The sequence below is a fragment of the Panthera leo genome, chromosome C2, assembly GCF_018350215.1.
Source record: "Panthera leo isolate Ple1 chromosome C2, P.leo_Ple1_pat1.1, whole genome shotgun sequence".
Taxonomy (NCBI): Eukaryota; Metazoa; Chordata; class Mammalia; order Carnivora; family Felidae; genus Panthera; species Panthera leo.
This window is the reverse complement of record NC_056687.1, coordinates 2,145,822-2,173,713: the sequence shown is the minus strand read 5'-3', so window position 1 is coordinate 2,173,713 and position 27,892 is coordinate 2,145,822. Positions and strand designations below refer to the sequence as shown.

At 66.9% G+C, this 27,892-nt stretch overlaps 1 protein-coding gene across 1 annotated transcript; it reads left to right on the top strand.

Moving 5' to 3' along the window:
• The first annotated feature begins 616 nt into the window (after nt 1-616).
• PFKL (phosphofructokinase, liver type) lies at nt 617-26,668 on the top strand. The gene is given in 23 exon segments (XM_042903271.1): nt 617-749; nt 6,010-6,083; nt 9,002-9,079; nt 11,082-11,271; nt 11,980-12,145; nt 12,561-12,605; nt 12,810-12,918; nt 14,900-14,995; nt 15,941-16,033; nt 17,190-17,315; nt 17,720-17,784; nt 18,341-18,404; nt 19,599-19,745; nt 19,991-20,061; nt 20,502-20,589; nt 22,130-22,282; nt 23,677-23,737; nt 23,740-23,840; nt 24,223-24,284; nt 24,427-24,538; nt 25,122-25,221; nt 25,310-25,415; nt 26,230-26,668. Coding segments are annotated over 23 exon segments (2,340 nt in total). The 5' UTR covers nt 617-664; the 3' UTR covers nt 26,378-26,668.
• The last annotated feature ends 1,224 nt before the right edge of the window (nt 26,669-27,892 follow it).

Genomic DNA, 27,892 nt, shown 5'->3' with positions numbered 1-27,892 from the left:
CCACCTGACCCTGCAAGGTGGAGGCCGCGTCCTGGCCCAGGTCCCACCCCCACGTGTTGTGGGTTTTCCAGGGGTCCAGCAGATATTTGCGGAAGGAAACAATGAATAAATGAAGGCTGGCTGGTTTTCCTGATCGAGCAGCCGTGTCCTCTCAGTGCGCCCGCGGCTGAAGACTGAACGCCCTCCCCGGGTGCCTGAACAGGAGGGAGGGGTCCCTGGGCTCCTGCCACCAACTTCCAGAGAAGCGGAGTTAAAGCCGACCCGGCCCGGAACTGCAAACACTCAGGGGTGCGGCAGGGGGCTGTTTGTGCGACCCCCGCCCCCAGGCCTCCCCTCCCGCCCGGGAAAGCTTTGCTGCAGGTTGACGGCGCCTGGACTACAGACGCGGACCCCGGGTAACGCGGCGCGTTTGCGGATCCGAGAGGTTTGGGGACCTGAACAAGATGCCAGGTCGGGCCGAGGTCGCAGGGTCCCCGGGCGGCGGGGGTGCTGCCCGGCATCCTCGGACCCGAGCCTGAGCCCGCCCCGCGCCGCACTCCCCGCCCCGCCGGCGCCCCCGGCCGTGACCTCACACGTGGCGCGGGGCGGGGACAGCGGCGCGGGGCGGGCCCGGCGACAGTGCGCGGCCCCGGCGAGAGCGAGCGCGGCCCGTGTCGGCGCCGCCATGGCCACCGTGGACCTGGAGAAGCTGCGAATGTCCGGGGCCGGCAAGGCCATCGGCGTGCTGACCAGCGGCGGCGACGCGCAAGGTGGGCGCGGGCGCGGGGCCTGTCGCCGGGCGGGGGGCGGGGGGCGTCCGCCGGTCCCCGGGCCCCTCCGCGCACGCCCGACCCCTCGGCCGCGACCCGGGGGCGCGCGGCCCGCCGACCCCGCGCTGCAGCCCGCGCCCCCGGTGCCGGCCCCCTCGCCGCCCGCCGCGCCCCGACCGCCCTGACCGCCCGCGGACGTGCCTCCGGCCACGGCCTCTGCGCCCCGCCCCCGCCGCCGGGGGTGTGTCTGCGCGGCCGCCCCGGGACGCGCGCTCCCCGCGTCCCTTCCGGGCAGCACGTGTCCGGACCCCGTTTCCCGGAGGTCGCCGAGCCGAGGTCACTTGGAGCTGGACAGCCCCCTCCCCCCCTCCCGCAGGCGCGGAGAGCCTCGCCCTTCCCGGTTCCGATACCTGGGGCCTTCGTGCTGCCCACGAACCGCAGCCTCCCCGGCCTTCGGGACAGCTCTGCCGCCGCACCCCCTCCCCCGTCCCCGCCCCCGTCCCGGGTTGGCAGCGCCGGGAGTGGCGGACACCCAGAACAGCCCTTCTATTTGGAGGCCTGGGTGGGGAAGAGGGCAGGATCGGAGATGTGCTGGCTGGAGCTTGGGAAGTTTTCTAGAGCTGTTCTCACCTGCTTTGTGCAGGGGAAGCCCAAGCAGCCTTCTGGTGGCCTGCCCTCCCCCCCATCCCCCCACCCCGGGGGGGGGGGGGGGGCCTACAGCCCAGGCCTGGCAGAGCTGGGCTGCTGTCTATCCCCGAAGCCTGCTCTTGTCCTCGGTGCTGCGCGGTGGGCCTCTGGGCTGGGAGGGCCGGTGAGGCACCTGTCCTGAGTCCCAGGAGGAACCCGGGACTGCTGTGCGGTGGGACCAGGTCTGCCTCCCTCCAGATGACGGAGTGCAGACACACCCCTCTCCTCCCCTGACGCCCCATTCCCCATCCGGAAGCAGGGAAGAGGGAGGAGGAGGAGGCTTTCCCAAGCCCAGGAGGGCAGAGTCAGCTGCTGTCTCCAGTGTGTGCTGAGCCCTCTGGGCCTGGTGTGGTCAGCGGGCAGCGTGCCCTGCTGCACGTCCACAGCCCCTCGTGGCCAGAGCACTTGGTGCCCGTTGGCCGGGCCTGTCAGCTCCTGAGGGCATGGCCCAGGGGCTGAGGTGAGCAGCAGTGGAGTGGAGGGAGGCCTTGCAGAAGCATCACCCGTGAGATCAGGCCACGGGAAAGGCCAGACACATCCCAGGAGGGCTGGATCCCTGACTCCCTTCTTCCATGTTGGAACGGCAGCCCCTGAGGGTTGAGAAGGTGAAACGGCACGCATTTAGGTACAGGTGCAAAGCCCTGTGGACGGCAGGGCCTGCCCTCTCTCGGCACAGACTGAACAGAGGCTGGGGGATGGGTGGGGGCGGCTGAGGGGTCAGAGAGCAAGGGTGCTGCCCGCCTGACAGGCGGAGCGGGTGAGAGCAGAGCCTGTCTGAGCTGCGGGTCTCCACTCGGCCAGCCCGGCCCTGGTGCCTCGGCCCATCTGGGCCATGCTTCCTGGACGCCGCTGCAGGGTGGCTGTCCGTGCACCTGCGTGCTGACCGTGGCCACCTTGCCTCGACCCTCTCCCTGCCAGCGTCCTCACTTCCCCAGACCCGGACGGCCTCTGCGTCTCTCCTGTGTGCTCTCTGTGACGTGTAGGTGGGGGACCTAGGTTCCACAGACTTCCGGTTTAGGGCTGAGGGCCGACGCTGGAAGGAAGGTGCAGGGGCCAGCTGCTATTCCGGGGAGAGTGGAGCCTTTCTGTCCCGTAAGGCCCGAAACCGGGCAGTGGGTGCCCGCCCTGGGCCAGCCCGCTCTCTTGCCAGGGCTGCCCTGACCATGTCGCTCCAGAGGGCAGGTTCTCGGTTTAAGGGTTCCCCATTGCCTTCCAAATAAAGGCTGACCTCACGGAGACCTGAGGGCACCACATGTGCCCTCCCGTGTGGGTGCCGGGCAGACAGCCGCCGTGCAGAGCGGGAACCGTGAGGTGCACTTCTCCCCGGATGCCAAAGTCTGCATTTGTTGGAAGGTGCGAAAACCAGACACCCTCATGGAGCGGAGGGCCAGACCTGGTCATGGTTGGGCCGTGACCCGAACACTTCCCCGGGGCCTTGGTTTCCCCTTCTGTAAACAGAGGGGAGGGCGGGGGGCAGCCTCACCCTTCCTGTCAGCCAGTTGTTCAAGGACACAGGAGCACTTTGTGCAGAAGTGACTAGAAGGCTATAAAATGGCACGGTCTGCCTACCGCCCCCACCGTCGGTCTCCCCTGGGGTGAGCGGGGCCCTTCCTGCCCCCCAGAAACACGCAGGACCGGCCTGTTCCCGGTGATCGGTGTGGCCCGGGATGTCCTGTCTCTGTAGGCGAGGACCCGCTCCCTCTCCTCCCCCTCTCGGCGTCCCAGCCACCTCGGCTACAAGTGAACCCACAATTAAAGTTGCTTGTCTGAGCCCAGTGTCACTGCATGGCCACCACTTTCTCACACGGTTTATTTTTCTGGGAGCTGCTGAAAAAAGTCACGTGATGAGCAGATGCATGGACTTCACAGCAGTCCCTCTGGCAGCAGGGGGGTGGGTGGGGGAGGGTCCCAGGGGTGGGCCGGGGGGGGGGGTCTGGGAGGGGGATTCAGCATCCGGGAGGTGGCAGCCTCCTGCTCTTCTGACCCCCCTCACCCCCCCCGCCCCCCCCCCCCCCCCCCCCCCCCCCCCGGCTTAGGGCTGGGTTTATTTTGAGAAAGAAAAGCGGATTAAAGGACAATTAAAAGGCCCTTTTAAGACGCAGCAGCGCAGGGAGTTGTCCAGGGCAGGAGCAACCCGCCCTCAGGCCGGCCTCCGTGGGGACAGCACAGACCTGCTCTGAGTCTCGCTGAGACAGAACCGGGTCTGAAAGGCTGAACGTGTTAGCATAGCCCCGGAGGCCCTTTGCTGTCCGGGGCTCCAGGCGGGCCCGCCGGGCAGGCTGTGAGACGATCGTGACCACGGGGCTGGCCCGTCCAGTGGCACGCACAGCCGGGGACACCCAGAGAGACCTCCAGCTGGACGGTGGGCCTGGGTCCCCAGCCTGTGCCCTCCCACCCCCGGTCCCCACCCGTGCCCTCTGTCCTCACCTCCTGTGTCAGAGGTGGGGCTTGGACCTTGAGCCTGCAGTGGGCCCCAGCTGGCCTCGCCCCAGGGTACCAGGGAGCAGAAAGCCTGGGCCATCCAGGGCCAGTGAGCCAGGTGTCTGGCTGGGGGCCCGGGGCTGGGGTGGGGACGTGGGGGGAGGGCGCTGTGCTGGTGTCTCATCGAGGGCACCCCAGCTGTCGGGTGCGCGGTGCCCTCTGGGCCCCTGCCCTGGTTTTGTTCTCTGGCACTCCACTTCCCTCCCTTTGGGGGTTCATGGGACATTTGTGATTCCTTTAGAGATAGGGTTCTCTCGCTGGCTGGCCTCTGTGCTCTGCCCCCGACATCTGGGTGCCCCTGCACTTGGACCCCCTGGCCGTGGACATCGGGCAGCAGGACCCTCCGCTCGCTGTGACTGAGGAGGTGTCCGGGGTACATCCTGCTGCTGGCCTCCCCCGCTGGGGCTCCCCAAGTCCCCTAGCCTCCCTTTGAGACCTTGGCTTCCCGTCTCTAGAATGGAGAGAGTGGCGGGCACACCTGCTTTCCGGGGAGCCCCGTGCCGTGAGCCTACACTGGCTCCTCCTGAGGGCCGCCGTGCAGCTGGGGTGTCTGGGGCCTGCTGTCTCCCCACTCCCTTCCAGGCCGCACACCCGGCGAGGCTTGTGTAACCAGGGTAAAGGGCCAGAGATGTCACTTTGGGGTCACCACGAGGAGCCCACACACTGTGAGGGACCCCAGATGCTGTGGAGCCCCTGCGGGACACTGAGCACATAGGCCCTGCCTGCCTCCACCAGCTCAGGGGCCAGAGAGGGGAGCTCGGGGGGCTTGGACGCACCCAGTCTTCCTCTAGGGAAAAGGCTCCGTGAGCGTGGGACAGCACGGGATGTGTGTGCGTGTTTCAGGCGGGGACTGCCAGGGAGGAAGGCGGGATGAGCAGGGGGGTGGTCCTCTGGGGGAGACCAGCCTGGGGCACCTCCGTGATCTGGCCCCCAGACCCAGTGTCAGAAGATGGGACCCAGGGGGCGTGGCTCTGGGGCCACTGGGCAGGGTCCTTGCGGCCTTTGCCAGCCTCCGTGGCTGCCGCTGTGACCATGTGGCCACTGGGACACTTGCTCCCTGGGCCAGGCCCCGTCCCACCGTCAGAGAGCAGCGGGGGGACCACTGTGCAGCCCCCACAGGGCCGCCTCTAACAGCTGCACTGCATCTCATAAGCACCACTGGATGCTGGGGCCCAAGGTCATGGTGGGGGCCCGCAACCCCCGTGGAGGGGACCTCAGGCAGACCCCTCTGCCCTCTGTGGGTGTCAGTCTCAGAACCAGCCGTGAGGAAGGGGGCTGAGATTCCTCTGGGCATGGAGCATTTCCCTCCTGCTGCCCCTTCTCCTGCCCCCAGGCAGCTGCCAGGACATGGGGGGTGGTGGCTGGGCGACGGGGAAGAGGGGTTCCTGCTGGAGTCTGGTGGCTTCTGTTTGCACGTGTGGGCTGGAGGGCGGGTGCTGGGGCCCACTTAGCTGCACTGCCTGAGGCTGCTGGGTCCCCTGGTAGAGGCCGCCCTGGGGACACCGTCCTCTCCCTGGCTCACAGCCCTCCCCCGGGGGTGGGGGGGCAGGGAGCTCGTGGCCTTGGGCCAGTGGGCGCTGTCCTTGGTTGGCTCCCTGAGCTGCCCCCCAGTGCCATGGGCTGGGGGGGTCTGCAGCAGAGGGGGAGAGATGGGTTTGGAAGGTGCCGCCCTGTGTCTCACGGCCCCTGCTTTTCATCTTGGGCCAAGCACCCACCTCGTTGTCCTCCCCCAAGGGCAGGGCCTGGCCTGTGGGTCTAGGAGGCGGGCAGGGGGCAGGGGTCGCTCTGCTGAGCTGCAGGGGCCGCACGGGGAACCTGGGAGCGGATGAGGCCGTAAAGGGTCTGGAACGTTCGCACACACCCGGTCTCTGGCTCGGGCCGAATCAGGCCTGGCGCTGGTTTTCCTCGTCGCACCCTGGCAGCGTCTCACTTCCGAATGCTCCTGCTGCGGCTCACCTTGTGCCTGACCGGGCTCCCCGGGGCTGGACCTCGAACTCCTGGCTCGGTGCCCTGTGAGGTGCAGGGGAGGAAGGCCCCGGGTCCTGATGTGTCTGTACCTCCGCTGATGGATGTCGCCCCGACCCCCTTGCAGGTATGAACGCGGCTGTCAGAGCTGTGACGCGCATGGGCATCTACGTGGGAGCCAAAGTCTTCCTTATCTACGAGGTGAGGCGCCGCGCAGGGCCTCTGGCCCCCACACCGCCACTAAAGGGGGCCGTGCACGGTGGGGAGGGACTGGGCCACCTGGCCACTGGTCGTGGTTTAGAGAGCAGGGAGGCTGACGTGGGGGCTGGTTAGGACGTGACAGGCGGGGAGGGGCTGGGCCCTGGCTCTGGGGAGCGGGTAAGGAGCCCACCCTGGGTGCTTGTGGGGGGGACCGTGGCCCTTGACATGCGGGAGGGTAGGAAGCTGTGGCCCTCAGGGTTTGGGGCCTCAACCCCACCAGTTGTCCTTCTGGCCGCTTCCTCCATCCACTCAGCCCTCCTGTACCCTTAGCAGCACTGGGCACACCGTGTGTGTGAATTTCCTAGTAATAACAGCTCGGCAACAGAGTATCACCGGGTAACAGAGTATCACAGGGCAAGAGCATCCTAGCTCCGTTTTGTTCTGCAGAATGGAGGCCCCTTGCCCCCCCCCCCACCTATTTCAGGTTTGGGGTGACCCTTCCCTCCAGCCTGGTGCCCCCACACCCACACATGTTGAATCCCTTGCACTGTGTTGCCTGTGTTGTGTTACTTTGTTTTCACTTTTGACTAGGACTGTAGCAAACTGTAGCGACCCCCATCTTCCCTCCCACTGCGGGCTGGCTCTGCGGCCCCTTCACCCCCGCCCCAGGGTAGGCCGGTCCACATCCTGCGCTGGGTGGTGCAGGGATGTCGGAGGCAGTGAATGAGTGAGCGGTTAGGCAGCCCCCTCCCATGGGGCTCTGGACCCTGGGACCAGGCTTGGGTGGCTGGGCTCCTGCAAAGCCCCAGGTCTCAAGTCTCAGGAGCCCCACAGGTGGGGCCCACGCCCTGGTAATGGTCTAGAATGTTCTGGGGGACAGGGTGGGATTCTCAAGGGAGTGGCCTCGTTCCATGGACAAGCAGCCTCCAGACAGGGAGGTCCCGGCCCCTCCTCCCTGGGCTTGTGTGTGCGTGACAGGTGTGTCCTTCATCTCCGTGATCTCCGTTTCTTCTGTTAGGTGGGGATGTCGGGGCACAACTGCTGTGACATCATGAGTGAGAGCACTTGTCACACAGTCGTGACACCACGAGGGCTCAGGAAGAGGGATTGCTTTTACTGGCCCAGGAACCAACACCAGACCTCACAGATTTGCTGCCAGAGGGCTGGGCCCGCACATGGGGCTGGAGAGGGAGAAGGCTTGGGGGGCGGGGTGATACGAAGTGCATAGGAGCATGCAAAGACATTCTAGAAGATTCCGAGGCTAGGAAAGGACAGTTGTGTCAGTCAGACTTTGATTTCAGCTGAGGGGACCGGCTGTCTCGGGTTCCCGGGGATGCTGGGCGCACAGTGGGGCAGGGGCCAGACCGGCACTCTGCTTGGGCTCGGTGCCCAGTCCTGGGCTTTTGCAGACTGAGATCTTCCTGTTTGTAGCTGCTTGCTCTGGGCAGCGTCTGCTGCGGGTTTTCAGGTCATTTTCCTGCCTTTTTCTGCACGGGTTGTGGGGAGGGGCTGGCTTGTGTCCTAGTGGCAGAAAATTCTGGAGGGAGTCGGGGAGGCAGGGAGGGGTAAAGGTCCTGGCCTGGCCTAAGTGAGAGAAAGTAGCTTCGTGGTCCCTCAGACGGGGGCCTCGGTCCCTCTGTGGCCCCAAGGACCTTCTTCTGGTTCTGGCTCCTGGCAGGGGGGTACCTGCCCCCCACCTCCACCCCCAGGAATGGGACCATTTGCCCTGTCTGCCCCAGAGCCCCGCTGCCCAAGACCCTGCAGCCCCGGGTGATGAAACAGGGTGAACTGGCTGGAGGAGATGAAGCAGAGGGGGCGGGGCAGATATCCAGAGCCACACTGGGCTCTGGCCCCAGGCAGGACAGTGGCTCACTCGCGGCTTCGCTGGAGGAGCTGGGAGGGCTGCAGGGAGGCGGTGGCCCTGTTCCTGTCAGCGCAGTGGGGCTGAGTCTTTTCGTTGTTTATAAGTGCACGTGCCTTACGTCCAGACAGTATGGAGACCTCCAGTTAAGACAGGTGGGCCCCCTGATGGCAGAACAGGCAAGATGCTGGAACAGGCCTCCTCCCAGGGCCGTCCAGGAGGCAGGTGGCTTGTGTCCCAGGGAAGCAGCACAGGGCCATCAGGGAAGTCAAGCCAGAACCACCTGCAGGGACTGACGCGCAGCCCCCGGGATGGAGACTGGCCCAGAGGTCCCGGCCGAGTTGCTGGTGGGCGGGGAGGGGACCACGAGCATGTGTGGCCATGCGGTCCGCTGCTCACGCACCAGGAGGCCATGGGCATCCCCCTTGGGCATGTGTGTTCTCAGCAGCCTCCTCTCTAAGCCTCAAACTGGAGACCTCCCACATGCCCGTCAGCAGCAGACGGATCGCAGCCCTATGGGACCGCATGATGACAGGGACCCTTGCAGACACCGGGCTGAGGGGGAGGAGCCAGACTCAAGAGCAGACGCTCTGGCTGTCCGCCCCCCACCCCCAACCCATCCAATCAATCCCTTTAGGAGGCAGGATTGCGCCTTCCTCTGCGACGAGGGTCCCGGGCAGAGGGCCGCTGGGCACTGGGCTCGTTATGTTGCCGGTCTGGGTGACCTGGTGTGCGTGGCTCCAGAACTCAGCAGGCGGCCGGCTCCGGCACCAGCCTCCGCCCTGTGTAAACTCTCTGATAAATAGGCTCGCGAGCCCTGCAGAGGGTGTTCTGGAAGGACCAGCTGGGCACCTGGGTCTCTCCAGCCAACAGCCCATGACTGCTGGCTGCTGGCCACCCCGCTTCATCACCCAGGGCCCGGGGCTTGGCGGGGGGACCTCGGGGGGCGTGGGCCCACTTCCAACCAGACGGGGTTTGGGCAGAACACCCCAGCGCCCTGCCCGCAGCCGACGGTGCTGTGGGGCGCCTGTCTCGCCCCGTCCCTCTCTGGTTTCAGGGCTACGAGGGCCTCGTGGAAGGAGGCGAGAACATTAAGCAGGCCAACTGGCTCAGCGTGTCCAACATCATCCAGCTGGTAAGGCCTGCAGTGGGACAGCCCCTTCCTGCCCGGGGGAACGTGTGTAGACACGTGTGTGCACGCACATGGAAACACACACGCACGCCTTGCACCTCGGGCGGCTAGGCTCCAGACTGACCAGGTCATCGGCTGCTCCGGGGTCATGGGGACACGGTGGCCTCTGCGACAGGAGATGACAGAGCTTTCAGCGCAGGGTGGGTAGGGGGGCAGGACTCTTTGGGAGAGGTGTGCCGTGGCCTCTGGACGGCCTCTCCCGGCCTCCACCTGGTTTTCCCCGTGGTCATGGTCCTGAGCTTCCCGGTGACTGAGGCGGCAGGCAAGCTGCTGCTGTCCTTCCCCACCTTGCCGGGGCCAGGGGCTCCTGGGAGGGGTGGTCTTTGCCCCCAGAGCTGGGTTGTGTGCATCCTTGTCACCTGTTTCTCCCAGGCTGCCAGCTGACGCCCTGTGTGTTCAAGTGGCCAGTTACCATCATGAGCCCCGAATGGGTCAGCGGGAGTGGTGGGGGGCCAGGGCTGGACCCCGGTGCCCAGGCATGGCCACCCCACCAGTGCTGCCCACCCCTCCTGCCCAGGGCAGGCGTTACCTGTGGACCTTGCCCCCCAGGGCACCTGAAGGATAGGTCCAGTTTGCTGTCCCTGTTCCGTTCAGTCCACTGGGGTGGGGATGAGCTTCCTTCTCGGGCATCATTACACCCGCCCGCCCCCCCCCATCCTGGAGTGGGGCTGCAGCCTGGCCACTCCCCTGCCCTCCACCCCAGGGGTCTAGGGAGGCGTCCCTCAGGCCTCAGACCCCGATCTGGCCATTTGCTCTTCTCTAACCCTGTGTCTGAGGGTGGTTGTGGCCTCTCTGCTCTGAGTGAGCAGCCCTGGGGAGGGGGCTTTGGGCCGAGTACTAAACTGGGCTGTGAGGCTTGTCCAGAGGTCGGCAGGTGGAGGGAACTGGAAAGAGCTGGTGTTTGGGGAGGAGTAGGGAGCCCAGAACATGGAGGCAGGAGGGGCAGGAGGGAGACAGAGGGGGCAGGAGGGGGCAGGAGGGAGACGGGGTGGGGGGAGATGGAGTAGGAGGGAGACAGGCAGGAAGGAGACAGGGGGTAGGAGGGGGCAGGAGGGAGACAGAGGGTCATAAGGGGGCAGGAGGGGGCAGAGGGGGCAGGAGGGAGACAGAGGGGGCAGGAGGGAGACAGAGGGGGCAGGAGGGGGCAGGAGGGAGGCAAGAGGGGGCAGAGGCGGAGGAGGGAGACAGAGGGGGCAGGGGGGAGGAGGGAGACAGAGGGGGCAGAAGGGGAAGAGGGAGACGGGGTGGCAAGGGGGAGGAGGGAGACAGAGGGGGCAGGAGGGAGACAGAGGAGGCAGGAGGGGACAGAGAGGGCAGGAGGGAGACAGAGGGGGCAGGAAGGAGGCAAGAGGGGGCAGGAGGGAGACAGAGAGTCATAAGGGGGCAGGAGGGGGCAGAGAAGGCAGGAGGGAGACAGGGGGCAGGAGGGGCTCCCGGGAGGAATGCTGGGCATTTTCAGGAGGGCCCCAGGGAAGCTCCCGCCATCTTCCTTTCCCGCCCCGAGGTGCTGTTGGGGGCACACGGGGAGGATTCGCTCTCTGCCTCCGGGGTGGTGCCCCTGCACCAGCCCGCTGACTCAGGAGTCTGGCCGGAGCCTGTGAGGGCCGTGTGCCAGGGGAGCCCGGGACTGAAGGCAGGTCCCCCTGGGGCTCGGGGAGCTCCCCGCATCGAGCCCGCCCGTGTGCACACGTGTACTTGTGTGCTCACGCTCATGTGTACGTGCGTGCACACGCGTGTCATAGATTTCCGAGCCTCCTCACTTCCTGACACGGGGAGATCCTTCTCCTCGTCGCAAATGCCAGGAGAAAGGCACAGGGAGGTGGGGACGCGTGCCCAGGCTTCCAGAGAAGTCCCTGGCCTTCTCCGAGTTGTGCGGGGTCTGCCCGTCCCTCCCTGCCCCCGCGGTGCCCCCGCAGCGCCCCCAGGCTCCCTCTCGTCCCCACAGGGCGGCACCGTCATCGGCAGTGCCCGCTGCCAGGCCTTCACCACGCGGGAGGGGCGCCTGGCGGCGGCCTACAACCTGGTCCAGCGTGGCATCACCAACCTGTGTGTCATCGGCGGGGACGGCAGCCTGACGGGCGCCAACATCTTCCGCCGCGAGTGGGGCAGCCTGCTAGAGGAGCTGGTGGCAGCAGGTGGGTCGGGGCCGGGGGGGGGGCACGGCGGCCCCAGCACCCCTGTGCCACCGCTGCAGGGCAGTGGGGACGGGCCGGTGAGACGCGCCTGGCCGCTGGCCGCTGGCCGGGAGGAGGGGGCCCAGCCCGGCCCCAGGTCAGGGCAACCCCGGCCGTCTCCGGGAGCCTCGGGCTGGGCTCGGCCGGGAGTGAGGAGGTCAGTGATCGAGCCCAGGGCCTCTGGGAGCGCAGCGTCGGGGACCCCCGGGCAGCGTTTGTGCTCCTGGTGGGGACGACGGTTCCAGGGTGACATCCTCAGCTGTGTGGACACGCCCTGTCTGTCCCTGATTCCCGGGCGTGGGTTACAGACCTGGTCACCGTTCGCGGGGACAGAAGAACTAAGCGTTGGTAACGAAAGACAGAGTCCCAAGGTTGCCAGTCGGAAAGTGACCTCTTGGAGTTCAGTTCGGTGGCCCTAGTGGGGACCTGGCGATGAGGGGTGCCCCCTCCAAGGCTCTCTGGGAGGCCTCGTGGCCTCAGCGTCTGCGGTTCAGCCGCCCCGCGCCTCCCCCACCCCTGCGGCAGGACCTGGGGACCCGGTGCGGTACAGGGGGCCTCTGAGCCTGGGACCGGCGGGGGGCCACGCTGCTAGGGGGCTGGGGGTGGGCGACAGGGGGCCAAGGGAGCAGGGTCAGGCCGGCGGGGCCTCAGGGCTGGCTCCTCGTGCAGGCAAGATCTCGGAGAGCACGGCGCAGACCTACTCACACCTGAACATCGTGGGGCTGGTGGGCTCCATCGACAACGACTTCTGCGGCACCGACATGACCATCGGCACGGACTCGGCCCTGCACCGCATCATGGAGGTCATCGACGCCATTACCACCACCGCCCAGAGGTGAGCGAGCCCCCCTTCCCCCGCCAGCGAGCCGCGGTCCCGTCTCCCAGCCACGGGGCCCCAGCTGTGCACCCGGTCTCCGGTTGCCCCGGAGCAACCGTGCGTCCCCGAGGGGCCTTCAGGCTGCCGGCGGGGACCCCCGGGCCCAGGCAGGGCGCGTGGCCTTCGGCCCCAGGAGCAGATCAGTGAAAACCGAGGCACGGGTGGCCCGCACTGCAGGGTCTCGGCTGCCCGGGGCGTGGGAAGGGCCGTCTGTCCTACATCTGCTGTGTCACCAGGGCGTTTCTCTGGCAGGGCGGGGGCCGTGGGCGGCGTGGCACTGCCCCTGTGCCCGGGCTGCTTCTGCTGGGCTGTGCCCGCTCGTGCAGCTGGTCCGGGGGCGGCACTGACGCGTCCCCCTGTTCCGTGTCCACAGCCACCAGAGGACCTTTGTGCTGGAGGTGATGGGGCGGCACTGTGGGTAAGGGGACCGCCCTGCCGGGCGGGAGGGCGGGGAGGGGCTCCTGGGGAGCAGGCCTGGGGCTGCGGCGCCTCTGCGGGGCCCGAACGGTGCAGGTGCTGACTTGGTGCCGAGGGACTGGGGGCTCGGGTGTGGGGAGTCCCATCACAGCTCACAGCGACACCCCGCCGCCCGCTGGAGCCCCTAAGCGTCCTGCTCCCCCAGGTACCTGGCCCTGGTGTCCGCCCTGGCCTCGGGGGCTGACTGGCTGTTCATCCCCGAGGCGCCCCCCGAGGACGGCTGGGAGAACTTCATGTGTGAGAGACTTGGGGAGGTGAGTGTGTGGGGGGGTTCTCCTGGAGGTTCCTGCCGCGAGCCGCTGGGACGCAGAGAGATGGGTGTCCCCCAGGAGCGTGGCCTTGGGCAGAGGAAGCAGGGGAGGGCGCTCAGGACGCGGGCCTGGGCGGGCCTGGGCTCGGCTCCTTGGTCGGTGCTGACATGGGGAGGGGGCAGGCGTGGGACACGGTCGTGCCGGCCTCCGGGGGCTGTGGCCGCTGAGCCTGAGCCGAGGGAAGTGGCCTCATGACGATGGGTGGATGGGACACCGGGCAGTGACCTCAGCAGACGAGGCCCCAAATGGGCCGTGGAGGCAGGATGGGGAGGCAGTGGGGGCTGAGGCTTTGTCTGGGGAGAAGAGCAGGGTGTTTGGAATACGGTTCGGGCCCCCCCGGATGGAGCCTGCCCTGGGGACCCCCAAGATGCCCCAGCCGGCACGGGCTGGCCCCTCAGCTCAGGGCTCTGTGGACGACAGGAGGACCCTGAGGTGGGGGGACTATGCTGGGAGTTGGGGGGGCCTTCAGATCAAGGGGCTGCGGTCTGGATTTGAGGCAGGGGGCCTCGCGGTTGTGCGCCGAAGTTCACGTTCAGGCCAGGACTGCGACCTCGGGGCGAGCACAAGGCAGCCCAGGGGCTTGGCCCTTTCTTCAGTTCAGGAGCCCCGGGAGGTCAGTCTGACGGGTGCGCCCGGGGCTGGCTCTCGAGTGTCCCCGTCCCCGTGTGACGGTGAGGGTGGCATCAGTCTCATCCACTGTGGTGTTGCCTCCAGCCCCTGGGCCTTGCATCTCTGCCCAGGGCTGGTGAAGCCGAGGGCAGGGCCACGCGGAGCCCAGCGGGTGGGGCTGGCCGGAGGCCCATGTTGTCCTTGGGTAGAGTCCGGGGCCTCGTGGCTTTGACCACGTGGAGCGAGGCTCTATAGCATGGTCTCTGGCTGACCTCGGCCTTGGCTCACTCGCTGCGACTTTGGGGCTGGGCCTTTCCTGAGGTGCCTGCCCTCAGGGTCAGTTCTTTCCTGCTGTGTGAGGCCCTCGGGCCCTCCCTAGGCTTCCCTGAGCCTCAGACACCCTCTGTGAGGTGCGGGTGCTACCCCTTTTTTACCCACCTCCCCGCCTCTTCTGTTCCACCTGCGGCCCTGCCTCCGGCTCCCTCACCTCACCTGTACCAGCATCACCTCCTCCAGGCAGCCCTCCACTCCCACTTGTCCCTCCCACTGCCCTGGACCCCACAGGAGCGGCTCAGGCCCTGTCTTCTCTGAGGCTCTTTGGATGCTGTGGGGCAGACACGGCTTGTCGGCCAGAGTGAATATTTTGTATGCTCTCGAAGAAAGAAATGATTGAGAAGTGTTCTCCCCAGAGAGCTTTGGATTTGTGATGATTAATCCCACCAAGGGCTGGTGCAGGATGCTGTGGGTCCCCTCGGTGCCCCATTGGCCCCTCCACAGCCTGGGGAGGGGGTCTCACACCAGCAGTGCTGGGTGTCCAGGGAGGCCTGGGTGGTGGCCAGCGCTGTGAGGTCACTCCATTCTAGGGCTAAGAAAACGGAGGCCCGGAGGCCTGCCTCAGTGTGTCAGGCCAGCTGCCTGAGGATTGATTGGCTCGCGGACCTAAGTTCAGGGTCCCGCTGGCCCCGTCCCAGCTCCTGGCTCCCGAGTCCCGAGGGGGCTGCAGGTGTTCCCTGGGAGCATGTGCAGCGACCTCCCTGTACCGTCTGCCTGGTTCCCAGCCCCAGGGCCCCCCGTCCTCCCCTGCTGCCCCCACCTGCCAGGTGTGCGGGCAGAGAGCCCTCCTCCAGCGCCTCCCCCACCCCCGGGGCGGCAGGGGGGGCAGGGTCCCCGTCGGCACATCTCAGTCCACGCCTCCCCTCTTCTCATGTGGATTGTGGGCCCCTTGGTGTGGACCCCAGGGAGGCTCGCAGACGGCAGGTGTCCCGGGTAGATGTCTGCAGGCGGGCCGCTGAGCCCTGGGGCATCTCTGACCTAGACTCGGAGCAGAGGGTCCCGACTGAACATCATCATCATCGCGGAGGGCGCCATTGACCGTAACGGGAAGCCCATCTCGTCCCGTTACGTGAAGGACGTGAGTTTGGCGGGGGGTCACATGGGGTGGGTGGGGCCTCGGTGGGATGGGCACCCCTTTATCTCCAGTGCCAAGTGCTCTTGCTGGGGCCCGTCCCCAGCACCCCATAGACAGCAGGCTCCTGGAGGGAGCTTCTTCATTCCCGGTGATAGCCAGATGTGGGGTAGGTATGCCAGGGGCCCCCCGAGAAGGCCTGGCCCCGAGGCTGAGGTGTGGCCCCACATCTGTTGCGAGCCGCCTGCCCCTGGCTCCCAGTCTCCATTCAGAACACGTTCCCTGCAGGGCCAGGCCCGTTCCCCATCCCAGAGGCCGAGTCCAGGCCCCCAGTGCCATCCCAACGATGGGGCCCTGCCCCTGCCGGTGACCCCTCGGGGGGACGGTGACCCCCACCCTGTGCAGGGCTCACGGCCGAATAACAGACTGCGGGGAGCCCTTCTTCCCTGTGACCTCCACCCACCTGCCACGGTCCACCCCCCGGGCCCCGGGCCCCCGTCCTGACAGGGCACAGCCCCTGGGAGCCTCTCCTCCCTTTCTTGGCTGCCACCCTGTCCGCGTGTCCCCGGTCAGGAGCCAGCCCACCTGTGTGTCTGCACAGACTCAGGGCCTGGGGGAGCCTGACCCGGGGGCTGAGGACCAGGATGGTGCCAGCAACAGGACCGGGGCTGTAGGGACACCACCACACGTCCACACATGCAGAGAAATGCCCCCCCGCCCCACGGGAGCTCCACATGCACACGCACACACGCCCCGTGGGCACGAATCCTGAGCCGGCTCACGGGGTCCTGGGGGGCTGACACCTGGTATCCCTGAGATCGGGAGGGGCGAGGACCAGGGTTAGGGGCCCGTGGGGTGGTAGGGCAGTGAGGGTGGGCGCTGAACCCAAGGACCGCCCCCCCCCCCCCCCCCCCCCCCCCCCCCCGGCCCCGACTCTCTCCCTATGAGCAGCTGGTGGTCCAGAGGCTGGGCTTCGACACCCGTGTGACTGTGCTGGGCCACGTGCAGAGGGGAGGGACCCCTTCGGCGTTTGACCGCATCCTGGTAGGTGGGGCGCTGCTCTGTCCCAGGCGTGCACGAGTGGGTGAGTGTGGCGGGCATTTCCTCACTGCCGCTGGTCTCACAGATGAAATGGAGACAGGGCCCCTCCGTTTCTGTGTGGGGGGGAAAAGCAGGGCTGGGGACCTGTGTCCCCGCCCCTCACCTCAGCAACCTGGGCTCCCGGGCCTCCCCGTGATGGCTTTTGGCCCCCGGAAAAGGGGGCGGTGCGTGGAGGGCAGGACCCCGGCTCCGCCCTTCTAGGGTCTGAAGTCTGGTGGTTCTGAGTGTGGCCCACAGTGCCAGTATGACAGCTCTTATGACTTGGGGGAGGCCCCGGGGAGGCAGAGACCTGGCCTGTGGCCTGAGTGCCGTCACCGCCCTGATCACTGCTGGGTCCCACCTCGTCCTCTGCAAAGTGGGAATCCTGTGCCACCAGATGGAGACAGGGTCTGGGGCCCGAAAAGTCCCCACGGGTGGTAGTGTCCACACACGAAGGCTGGTTACCCTGCGCCTGGGGCCTGCACCTGCCTTACCCGGGAGACCCCGTGTGCTGTCCCCCTAGTGCCACACAGAGAAGCAGGGACACTGAGCCCGGACAGGGGCCTTGCCCGCCTGGCTGGGCACTTTTTGCAGCCTGCACGAGGCTTCGGCACTTGGGAGAGCCTCCTGAGGGCCCCAGGACGGCGGGATGGAGCACTGTCCTCCTCGCAAACCTGGGGGGCGGAGATGTGAGGGGACGGGTCTAGGTGTCCCCTGCTTACGAGAACAGAGTGGCCTGCCAGTTTCGTAGATGCTGGTGGAAGACACAAGGCGCCCGGGTCAGAGACAGAGGAGAGCAGGTCCTGAGTGTCTTGGCCAGCCCAGCCCACCGGCCCTCCTTCTCACGCACGCTGAGGTGTGGGGCGGGGACAAGCCAGCAGCCTTGTTAGAGCAAAGAGCGCTGGAAGCCCGTCCCGCCTCCCACCCGTCAGGCTGAGCGACGGTGGTGTCTTAGCGGGGCTGTCCGAGACCCCGGAGGGGCTGTTGTGGACGGTGGTCACATGAAGTCATTTCTGGGATCACCTGCTCCAGAAAGCTTGGACCGGCCTGTGTGTGGGTGCACGTGGCTCGGGGGTGGGCCGCCCCTCCCTGAGCCCCGCCCGCCCCTCTCCCTGCTCAGAGCAGCAAGATGGGCATGGAGGCGGTGATGGCGCTTCTGGAGGCCACTCCCGACACGCAGGCCTGCGTGGTCAGCCTGTCGGGGAACCAGTCCGTGCGGCTGCCCCTCATGGAGTGTGTGCAGGTGGTGAGTGCCCAGCCCCGCCTCGGGCCGGCCGGGGTGGGGGCGCTCCCTGCAGAGATGCCTCCGGGGGGGGGGGGGGCTTTGCCCCCCCCTGCTCTGCTCACCCGCTCCCTTCCCGGCTGGCCGGGACCACCCGTCCCTCCAGGCCCTGTCAGGGCACAGGCCCCGTCCCCACCTCATGTCCCCACCCTGTCCCGCTGCTCCCCTGTCACATGCTACCTCCTGTCGCATTTCAGGGTATCGGGGGCCTACGGCCCTCGAGGGAGGGGAGGGAGGCGTGAGCGTGTCCTCAAGCTGGGCCCCACGAGAGGTGTGGGGGCGGCCGAGCTCACTGAGCTCCTGGAGTCGGGCGGCGGCCGTGAGCGTGCCCCGGGCCTCCTCCAGCCTGTACCTCTCTTTTGGTGAAGACAAAGGAGGTCCAGAAGGCCATGGATGAGAAGAGGTTCGACGAGGCCATCCAGCTCCGTGGCAGGTGAGGGGCTCCCGGGGCCCGGCGCCGAGCACAGTCTGTTTGTTCCACAGGCCCTCGGCCGACGCCCACGTGGCTGTGCCCTTGGCCCTCAGGGCGCACGCCCTGGCAGAGACCCTTCCTTCCGAGTGTGTGTGGCCAAGCGTAGGAGTGGGGCAGCAGGACGGAGGCTCAGGGTCCCTGTGACGGGGGAAGCGGGCGGGCTGCGAGGTGGACGGGAGCTGCCACGCAGGGTGGAGGGGAGAGGGGCGGCTGGGGCGGGAACCCGGAGGGGCGTCCACAGAAGGAAACGGTGGGGGTCAACCTGCAGCGGCCGGGAGGGCTGGACCCGCAGCACCCCCTCCCCACCCCCCCTGCACAGGCCGGATGCGGGGCTGTCGCTTTGCTAAGAGGGGCGTGGGGGCCGTGCTCTTCGGGGCTTTTCGTAGCCACCAGAGTGGGGTGGTGAGCCACGCCGGCGTCCAGCTTCTTCGTGGCCGCGTGGTGGGGCCACGGGCTGTGCTGAGCTGTGTGGCTGTGGGCTGTGGGCTGCATGAGGCATGACCGGCTTCCCTTCCAGGAGCTTTGAGAACAACTGGAACATTTACAAGCTGCTCGCACACCAGAAGGTCTCCACAGAGAAGGTGAGGGGGTGAGCCGCAGGGCCCTCGTCACTGTCACCTCTGGAGCCTGCCCCTGGGTCCGCCCGCCCGCCCGCAGGGCCGGGGTCTGCCCTGGGAGCAGGAAGCTCTGAGCTGGCCCTGTGGACCCTCCCTCCTGTCTGGGTCAGAGCCGTGAGCTGAGAGGCTTGGCCTCTGCCTGACCAGCGGGTCCCAGACAGCCGGCGTCTGGGCCTGGAGGTGACCTTGGCCGGTCACGTATCAAACAGCTGGAGGAAATTAAGTCAGGCCTATAGGCTTAGGTCAGGACAGAGGGGAGCTAGTGCTTATGAAATGTTATAAAACAGCCCAAAACCTCACGAAATGGGCTTTCTTCAAAATAAGAATGATAACGGGACTTGTTTCTGAAACCCGGGGACGAGGAAAGGGTCCCGCTGGGACCGTCCCAGCCAGCGGGGCCCTGGCCCCCATCTGTCCCAGGGGCTGGTCAGGGACAGGCCGTACCCCCAGTACAGCAGAGCTGTCTCCATGTCCCCTCCTGAAACTGGTGGCGTGACCACATCTGGGGCCACAGGGCTGTGTGACCGGGACCCACCAGAGCCACATGTGACCACGGAGTGCTGGCCACGAGGCTGCCTGTAGCAAGGTGGGCTGTATGTGCCACACGCACCGGGTTCTGGGGACACGGTCTGGAAAACCGTGGAATAGTCCGTTGGTAATTTCTTAGGCTGATTCTAGGTCGGGGTGATGTTTTGGTTACCTCCCGCAACTCCGGTACTAAAATAGCATCACCCGCTTCTTTGCACTTGATGAATGTGGCCCCCTCCGCTATGCATCCGTGCCGCTCGCCAAGATCTTGGGGCGCTGGCTGCTCTGAGCCCAGGGTGTGGGGTGATTGCTGGAGGCTTCGGGACAGGCGCTGGCTCTGGCCCGAACCCGCGCGCTGCCCCCCACGAGCTGCACTTGGCCGAGAGCGACCAGAGGACTTGAGCTGATGAGCCGGGCGGGCCTGCGCTGTGGCTCATTTGGGTCTCTGCCAGGAACTTGTGGGACAGATGTGTGCCCTTCCCAGCGGAGTCCACTCGCTGGACGGTGTGCAGGCAGGCAGGGGAGCCTGGCCCCTTTTCCGGGGCCGCCCCCTCGCTGACTTGTGTCTGGGCCGGCTGGCTCCCACCCAGCCCCGTGCTCACGCTGCCGTCTCCTTCCTCTTGTCTGAAGACCAACTTCTCCCTGGCCATCCTGAACGTGGGCGCCCCGGCGGCCGGCATGAATGCGGCTGTGCGCTCGGCAGTGCGGTCTGGCATCTCCCAGGGCCACACGGTGTATGTCGTGCACGATGGCTTTGAAGGCCTGGCCAAGGGTCAGGTAGGTGCGGCTGTGACGGCAACCACACAGTGGTTCCACGCGTGTGCCGGTGTGTTTATAACCCACCCCCAGCTTGTAACAAGGACCGGGGGGCTCACGGTAGAAGTCTCAGGCAATGCCCCGGGGCAGGTCCCTGAAGAAAGCGGATGAGAGGCCCTCGGGAGAGGGGCCTGGGGCTCTGCTCTGACCTGCAGTGATGGTCAGCGCCTGGCCCGGCCCCCTACAGCTGCACCTCCCCACCGCAGGTACAGGAAGTGAGTTGGCACGATGTGGCCGGCTGGCTGGGCCGTGGCGGCTCCATGCTGGGGACCAAGAGGTGAGCTGCTGGCTGACGGGCCCGGCTCCCTGGCCACCGTGGGCAGCGGGGGGCGGGGGATCCAGAGGCAGGTTCAGGAGGAGTGGACGTTGCCGGGGGAAACCGGCCCCGTGGCCTGGACTAGGTCCTCGATTCTGGCTGGCGGCCGGCCCGCGGTGGGCTGCACCCCCTCCTGAGACCACCTGTGCACAGGAGAGTGGCCCAGGTGGCCCCCCGCCCGCAGAAAGCATCTTGTCAGGCAGCTGGCGGGCAGCTCCCCCTCCCCTGTCCCACCGTGGGCCCCACTGACGCCTGGGCGCTGAACAAGAATCACAGCAGCACATCTAGGGCTGGCAACCCCCCACCCGCCCCCCCTCGCGTCTCGACCAGGTGCGGTGTGGGAGCGTGTCCTTCTGTCGAGGCGCTCTGGGCCACGTTTATCTGACTTCTGTCCACTGCAGGACGCTGCCCAAGAGCTACATGCAGAAGGTAGTGGAAAACATCCGTACCTACAACATCCAGGCCCTGCTGGTCATCGGCGGCTTTGAGGTGCGGGCCACTGCAGGGGACCAGGTTGGGGCAAGGACCCTGGAGAATGTCTTCTCTGCCTGGGGCCGCTGGGGTGGCCCTTCTGGAAACCCCTTGCTCCTGGCTGGGGAGTCACACGGGTCAGCCGACTGATGGGGCCATGGGGTTCGGTGTGGTGTTTGGCTCTGGGAAGGTTTTTACCTTCTCCTGTGGGCTTCACAGAGTTTAAATCGGTGCTGGCGCCCGGGTGCTGGAGAGGGGGAGGGAGAGGAGGGGTGGGGGCAGCTCTGACTTTCTGAGCAGCAGCTCCTGGTGGGGTTGGGCAGCCCCAGGGCAGGAAACCCTGTGGCCTCCTGGCCCATCCCCACTCTGCTCTGGCCTGTGCCCCGCCTGTGAGGTGGGGTCCCAGGGAAGTGGGGTCCCAGGGAGGTGGGGTCCCAGGGAGGTGGGGTCCCTGGGAGGTGGGGTCCCAGGGAGGTGGGGTCCCAGGGAGGTGGGGTCCCTGGGAGGTGGGGTCCCAGGGAGGTGGGGCCCCTGGGAGGTGGGGTCCCAGGGAGGTGGGGCCACTGGGAGGTGGTGTCCCTGGGAGGTGGTGTCCCAGGGAGGCTGGGTCCCTGGGAGGTGGGGTCCCTGGGAGTGGTGTCCCTGGGGGTCAGGGTCCCAGGGAGGCGGGGTCCCTGGGAGGCGGGGCCACTGGCAGGCTGGTCCCTGGGAGGAGGGGCCACTGGGAGGCGGGGTCCCTGGGAGGCGGGATCCATGGTAGGTGCGGCCACCTGGAGGTAGGGTCCCTGGGAGGTGGGGTCCCTGTGAGGCGGGGTCCCTTGGGAGGTTGGGCCCTTGGGAGGTGGTGTCCCTGGGAGGTGGGGCCACTGGGAGGTGGTGTCCCTGGGAGGCGGGGTCCCAAGGAGGCGGGGTCCCTGGGAGGCGGGTCCATGGAGGTGGGACCACTGGGAGGCGGGGCCATGGGAGGTGGGACCCCTGGGAGGCGCAGTCCCTGGGAGGAGGGGCCAGTGGGAGGCGTGGTCTTTGGGAGGCGGGGCCACTGGGAGGCGGGCCACTGGGAGGTGGGGCCCCTGGGAGGTGGGGTCCCTGGGAGCTGTGTTCCCTGGGAGGAGGGCAACTGGGAGGCGGGGTCCCTGGGAGGTGCGGCCACTGGGAGGTGGGATTCCTAGGTGGTGGGGTCCCTGTGGCAGCTCGCAGTCATTGTGCTGTGCATGGTAGGCCATCGTTGGTGTGACATGGTGCTTGGCCAGCCCCAGTGACAATTGCCCATTCTTGCCCTTTCCCTGAGGTGCCCCAGGCCCCCTGCAGCCCGCACGGTGTCGATGGTGGTCCCAGCAGGGTGGGCGAGTCTCCTTCCTGTCCTCCTTGGCGCCCTGCTTCCCTGGCTGACGGGCTGCGGAGCCCCTGGTTGGGGTCCGCCGGGTCGCGGCCCCGGGTGGTTGCAGGGGTCCCGGCACCCAGCCCCAGGCACATAGCGCGTCAGCTGGGGAGCAGGGCCGAAGCACCCCAGGGCCGGGAGCCCGCCTTCGCCGCCCAGCGCCGCCTTATGCGCCCGCAGGCCTACGAGGGGGTGCTGCAGCTGGTGGAGGCGCGTGGGCGCTACGAGGAGCTCTGCATTGTCATGTGCGTCATCCCGGCCACCATCAGCAACAACGTACCGGGCACCGACTTCAGCCTGGGATCCGACACCGCCGTCAACGCCGCCATGGAGGTAGGTAGGGGGCCAGGCTGGACGCGGGCGGGCGTGGGGTGGCCCCAGGAGAAAGTGGCGAGTGGCACGGTGGCGAGCTCCCAGGTGGGCTGTCCCTCGAGGCCTCATGGGTGGCACGCAGGACTTGGCTCTGGGGTCACTGCGGTGTGGGGACGGTGGCTGTCAGGGCCAGAGCTGACTCAGCTGAGCTAATGCACGTGTGGACGTCGGGCCACGGTTCTGCCCAGTGAGCAGCCACACGTGGACTGGGGGGAGCCCAGCCCCGTGGCTGGGACATGGGAGGGTGGGCGCTCGGGAGAACGTGCTGTCACTAGAGCAGGGCTGGCCCCATTTGGTGTTCCATGGGGGCCTCCTCACGGCTCTCTCCACCTCTAGACCTCTTCCACGCCATCCGTGGCCCCACAGGAGCCCCGCTTTCCCCCAGGGTCCAGCACTTCTGTGTTCGGGGGGCCCCGGGGACTGAACCCAAGCAGCTTCTGCGTCACGCTAGAGAAAGGAGAAAGGAGCTGACCCGGACCTGTGGTCTTGCAGGGGTTTTCTTCAAATTCACCCCACCCCTGCCATCCTGGCAGCTATATAGGGGCCACCCATGGCTCCTCTGAAACTTCTGTGCCTCTGCCCTTCACCAGCACCAAACATCGTCCTGGTTTTTTTGCCTCTACGACAGGAAGAATTGTATTGTTTTCCTTTGTACCTTGATTTTTGATGAAGTTGAACTTTTGTTTCTATATTTATTGCCCATTTATGGGTTTTATGGAAAATTACCTTTTTCTGTATTTTGTCCATTTTCCTCCTGGTGAGTTTTCTTTTGTATTTGTCAGTGCTCTTTATGTATGTAGGACACCGATCCTTTGGCAAACTTTGGAGCTGTTTCCTCCACTTTGCTGGTTGTCCCTTACTTGGGGCTTAGCCTCATGGTTCAGATCCCACTAACCCACTGGTCTTGTTGGTCCCTTCTCAATTCTTTGTTTAATGTTATAATTTTTTCTCAAACTCTGAACATTTGGGTTAGAATCATCCTGTGTCGCATCATCACTGGCATCTGCAGGATGTGTACCTTCACGTGTCGCCTTGTCCCTTGTTACAATGACCCTACAGTGGCTGGAGCGTCGCTCCGTGTACAGATGAGAGGATTGAGGCCCAGTGTTTCCCTGGCCCCACGTCAGAGCCTCCCGGCCCCATCCCTGGCCTCCACACGCTAGGTGCCGGAGACACCCCCGTTGTCCCCCGGGCGAACAGTTGCCCCGGTTGAGGACCTGGTTCTGAAGGCCCTGTGGAGAGCATGCGGTGTGGGCTGTGACACCCTGGGCAACTCTGGGGGGAGACCCGGGTCCCCGAGGGGCAGTGGCTCCCTGTGGCCCACGGGGAAGTCCCTGACCACCTCTGGCCCCCAGAGCTGTGACCGCATCAAGCAGTCGGCCTCGGGGACCAAGCGCCGCGTGTTCATCGTGGAGACCATGGGGGCTACTGCGGCTACCTGGCCACCGTGACGGGCATCGCCGTGGGGGCTGACGCCGCCTACGTCTTCGAGGACCCTTTCAACATCCAAGACTTAAAAGTGAGCCGAGCCCCGAGCCCTTCTCCTGCCACAGACGTCCCAGCGGGGCTGAGGGGGGTCCCCTCCTGAGGCACACACGAGCCAGGCTGGGGGCTCCCCAGCGCCTCCTCCCCGACCCCGTGCAGACCTCCACCCAGCGTCCGTGTTGTCGCTGCCATGGCCCCCTGGCCCCAGCCACCCACCCGGCCTCACGGCCCAGCCCCATCACCCAGGGCCCCGCCAACGTCAGTCGGCCTGCGTGCGTCCCCATGACCCCTGGGTCACAGTGGCCCTGCGGTTAGCCTGGGCTGTTCCTTCCCAGACGGCCTTGAGGCTGTGGGTGGGTGCTGTGCGGCTGCCGTTCTCGCTCCGGGCTCACCCCGTGTACCCCCCACGCCCGCAGGCCAACGTGGAACACATGACCGAGAAGATGAAGACACACATCCAGAGGGGCCTGGTGCTTCGGTGAGGCTGCCGGACCCGGAGGGTGGCTCGGGGCTGCTGAGGGGCGCCGGCCCCTCCCCCAGCACTGGTCTGTGGCCGGGCCCGGGGGGCGGGGGGCTCAGCGTCTGGACGAGACCCGAGCCGGCCCCGGCCCTCTCTCCAGAAATGAGAAGTGCCACGAACACTACACCACGGAGTTTCTGTATAACCTGTACTCCTCCGAGGGGAAGGGCGTCTTTGACTGCAGGACCAATGTCCTGGGCCACCTGCAGCAGGTAGGGGCCCGGGGGCCTGGTTCTGGCCTCTGCCTCCATCTGACCCGAGCTGAGGGGCCCCGGGAGGATATGGCAGGATGGGGACCCTTCCCTGTGCACGACCTCGTGGGGCACCCGACCCTTCCCCCTCATGCCCGCACTTACCTGCCCGTCACCCCTCCGTGCCGGTGAGGGGTGGGGGGTGAGGCTCCTGTCCGCCTGAGTCCTCACCACCAGGACAGGGCAGGGCTGGGACCCCTGTGGCCACCTCCGCCCTGCCCGGTCCCCTCCTTCGTGGCCTCCTGGTGGCCCTGCAGGAAGCCTGCACTGTGCGGGGCCCACAGAGGCTGCCCGACAGGACGGGCAGTCAGCCCACCGCCCGGCCTCTGGAGATGGCCCTTAGGCTGGACTGGGGTAGACAAAGGGGCTGGGGCGCCGCAGACAGAGATGCAGGGAGCTTGGACGGGATGGGGTGTCAGGAGCGGGGAGGGCTCTCCTGCGGTCACGGTGGGGCCGTTCTGCTGGGCTCCTGCCAGAGCCCCCCCCCCCCCCCCCCCCCCCGTCTCTGGCGCGATGGAGGCGCCCTCACCCACTGCGTTTCCAGGGCGGAGCTCCGACCCCCTTTGACCGGAACTACGGTACGAAGCTTGGGGTGAAGGCCATGCTCTGGATGTCGGAGAAGCTGCGGGCCGTCTACCGTAATGGTGCGTATGTGGCAGGAAGGGGTGGTGGCTCCCGGCCTGACCTCGCCCTCTGCCCGGACCCAGGGTTCAGGGCGGCCTGTGTCCACAGGGCGGGTGTTCGCCAACGCCCCCGACTCAGCCTGCGTGATCGGCCTGCAGAAGAAGGCGGTGGCCTTCAGCCCCGTCACCGAGCTCAAGAAGGACACCGACTTTGAGTGAGTGCCTCCGAAGAGAGGAGTGGCCTGCCCAGCCACGCTCGGGCCCTGACCCCACAGGGCTGCCCCGTCTGCCCGCCCAGGGCCAGAGCGGTGATGACACCCAGGCCTGAGCCCAGGCCGGGGCTCCTCCCATAGGGTGGGGTCAGCGGGCTGGTCCGGCTGCGGAAACCCCCCTCGCTCCCCCAGCCAGCCTGTGCTGAGCCCCCAGAGACGGACACCCCAGAGACCGCTGCCAGGCTCCACTCCAGGCGGTCTCCCGGTGCTCAGAGGATGGGGTGCCCGGGTTCTCAGAAGATGGGGTGTCTGGTGCTCAGAGGAGGGCTTGTCGGGGTACCCAGAGGAAGGGGTGTCCGGTGCTCAGAGGAGGGGGTGTTGGGGGTACTCAGAGGAGGGGGTGTCGGGGTACCCAGAGGAGGGGGTGTTGGGGTGCTCAGAGGAGGGGGGTGTCGGGGGTGCTCAGAGCAGGGGGTGTTGGGGGTACTCAGAGGAGGGGATTTCCAGTGCGCAGAGGAGGGGGTATCTGGTGCTTAGAGGAGAGGGTCTCTGGTGCTCAGAGGAGGGGTGTCCGGTACCCAGAGGAGGGGGTATCTGGTGCTTAGAGGAGAGGGTCTCCGGTGCTCAGAGGAGGGGGTGTTGGGGTGCTCAGAGGAGGGGGTGTTGGGGTGCTCAGAGGAGGGGGTGTCCGGTGCTCAGAGGAGGGGGTGCTGGGGGTACTCAGAGGAGGGCGTGTCTGGTGCTCAGAGGAGGGGGTCGGACCCCTCCGGTGCTCCGAGGACGGGTGTCCCCAGCGCTGACCGCACCCTTCCGCCAGGCACCGCATGCCGCGGGAGCAGTGGTGGCTGAACCTGCGGCTCATGCTGAAGATGCTGGCGCATTACCGCATCAGCATGGCCGACTACGTGTCCGGGGAGCTGGAGCACGTCACCCGCCGCACCCTCAGCATCGACAAGGGCTTCTGAAGCTGCGCCCCGGCTGCCTCTCCCCGCCCCCTCTCCCCCTCCCTGGAGTCTGCGGGCGGGCGGTGGGCGGGCGGGGGCTAGAGCCCTCTGGGTCTGGCCCCACGGCTTCCCCCTCTCTTCCGCTGCCCGCCGGGGGGAGTGCTGCCCCGGGGGGGGGAGGGGGCCTCCGTGCGGGGACACCACTGTCCTGCTGTGGGCCCTGCTGTGACCCTGCTTCTGTGTGCACTGGCCACCCTGGAGGAGAGCTTGTCACCTTTTCTGGAAATAAAGTCACCTGACTGTGGAGGGTGACCAGTCTGTGGGGAGCAGGCCCTCTGTGATCTGGGGCGGTGGGGGGGTGGCAGTGGGCAGCTGGTGGTGCCCCCCGACCTGCACACACAGGTTGGGCCTGGCCTCCCCCAGGCTTGGGAGCATTTCTGAGCCTGGCTCTGAGCCCTGGGTCTGACCTGGAACCGTCCCCAGGCTGCCCGGGCTGGGGTCTCGGCAACAGAGCCAGAGACCCAGGGGCAAGATCTGAGCGAGGGAGTATCCATGGAGACACTGGGAGGTGGGCGACGAGGGAGGCAGAAACGTCACCCGCTGATCCATCCAGCACAGGTTCTGGGGGTGGCATGGAGGCTTGTCTGCAGCATGACGCGGCACCGGGATCTCGGGAGGAGAAGCTGAACCTCAGTGACACCGCCTGCACTTCTGGGCACCCCCCCACCCCCGCCCCGTTCCTCCTGAGGTCACCGCACAGCGCACTTCTGGTCCCACTGTGGTTGCCTGGGCACCTGCCCTCAGCACCTGCCGAGGCTCAAGAGGAGGGCCTGGGACCCACGGGGTTTTGTGGGGAGCCCCTGGCCTTTGGGGCTCACAGGCCACATCCAGGGCTAGGGTCCCTGCTGGGGCCCGCTGTCCCTCCGGCTGCCTGCACCTCCCGACCTCCGCGGCAGGGTGCGTGTGGTCGCTCCCCGGGGAGCGGCAGGCGTGGTTGGGGCCCCTGCCGGGGGACCACACCCTCCTCACCGTGCGGGGCCCCAGAGCCTGAGGGCTCCCAGGTGCCCATTGCTGGAGCTGGGGTCCCTCTGGTCTGCTCTGCCTGCCACGAGATTGGGTGGTCCTGGGGCAGGCCAAGGAACGGGTCCCAAGTGTTTAAACCCCTGTCTCAAGAGACCAGGGACAAATTCCTGGGTCCCGGAAACCTGAGTGTGCCTGCGTGTGAATGCCTATGTGTGTGCGTGTGCACGTGCGTGGATGTCTGTGCGTGTGAGTGCACGCGGGTGTACTTAGGCGTGGGGTGGGGACTGCCGGGGGAGACCCTGGCTGTGGCAGACACCCTCCAGGGTACAGCCTCGAGTCCGGTCCGTCCCACAGCCACACCCAGCCCAGACGCCACACTGGCCCAGGCTCTGCTCCCTGCTGACCTCTCCCTTGCCAGCCGCACCCCCCCCCCCCCCCCACTCCCGGCCTCCAAGTGCCAGTGAGGCCTCCCAGTGCACCCAGTGCCCGGCTCGGGGGAGGGAGCCAGAGAGG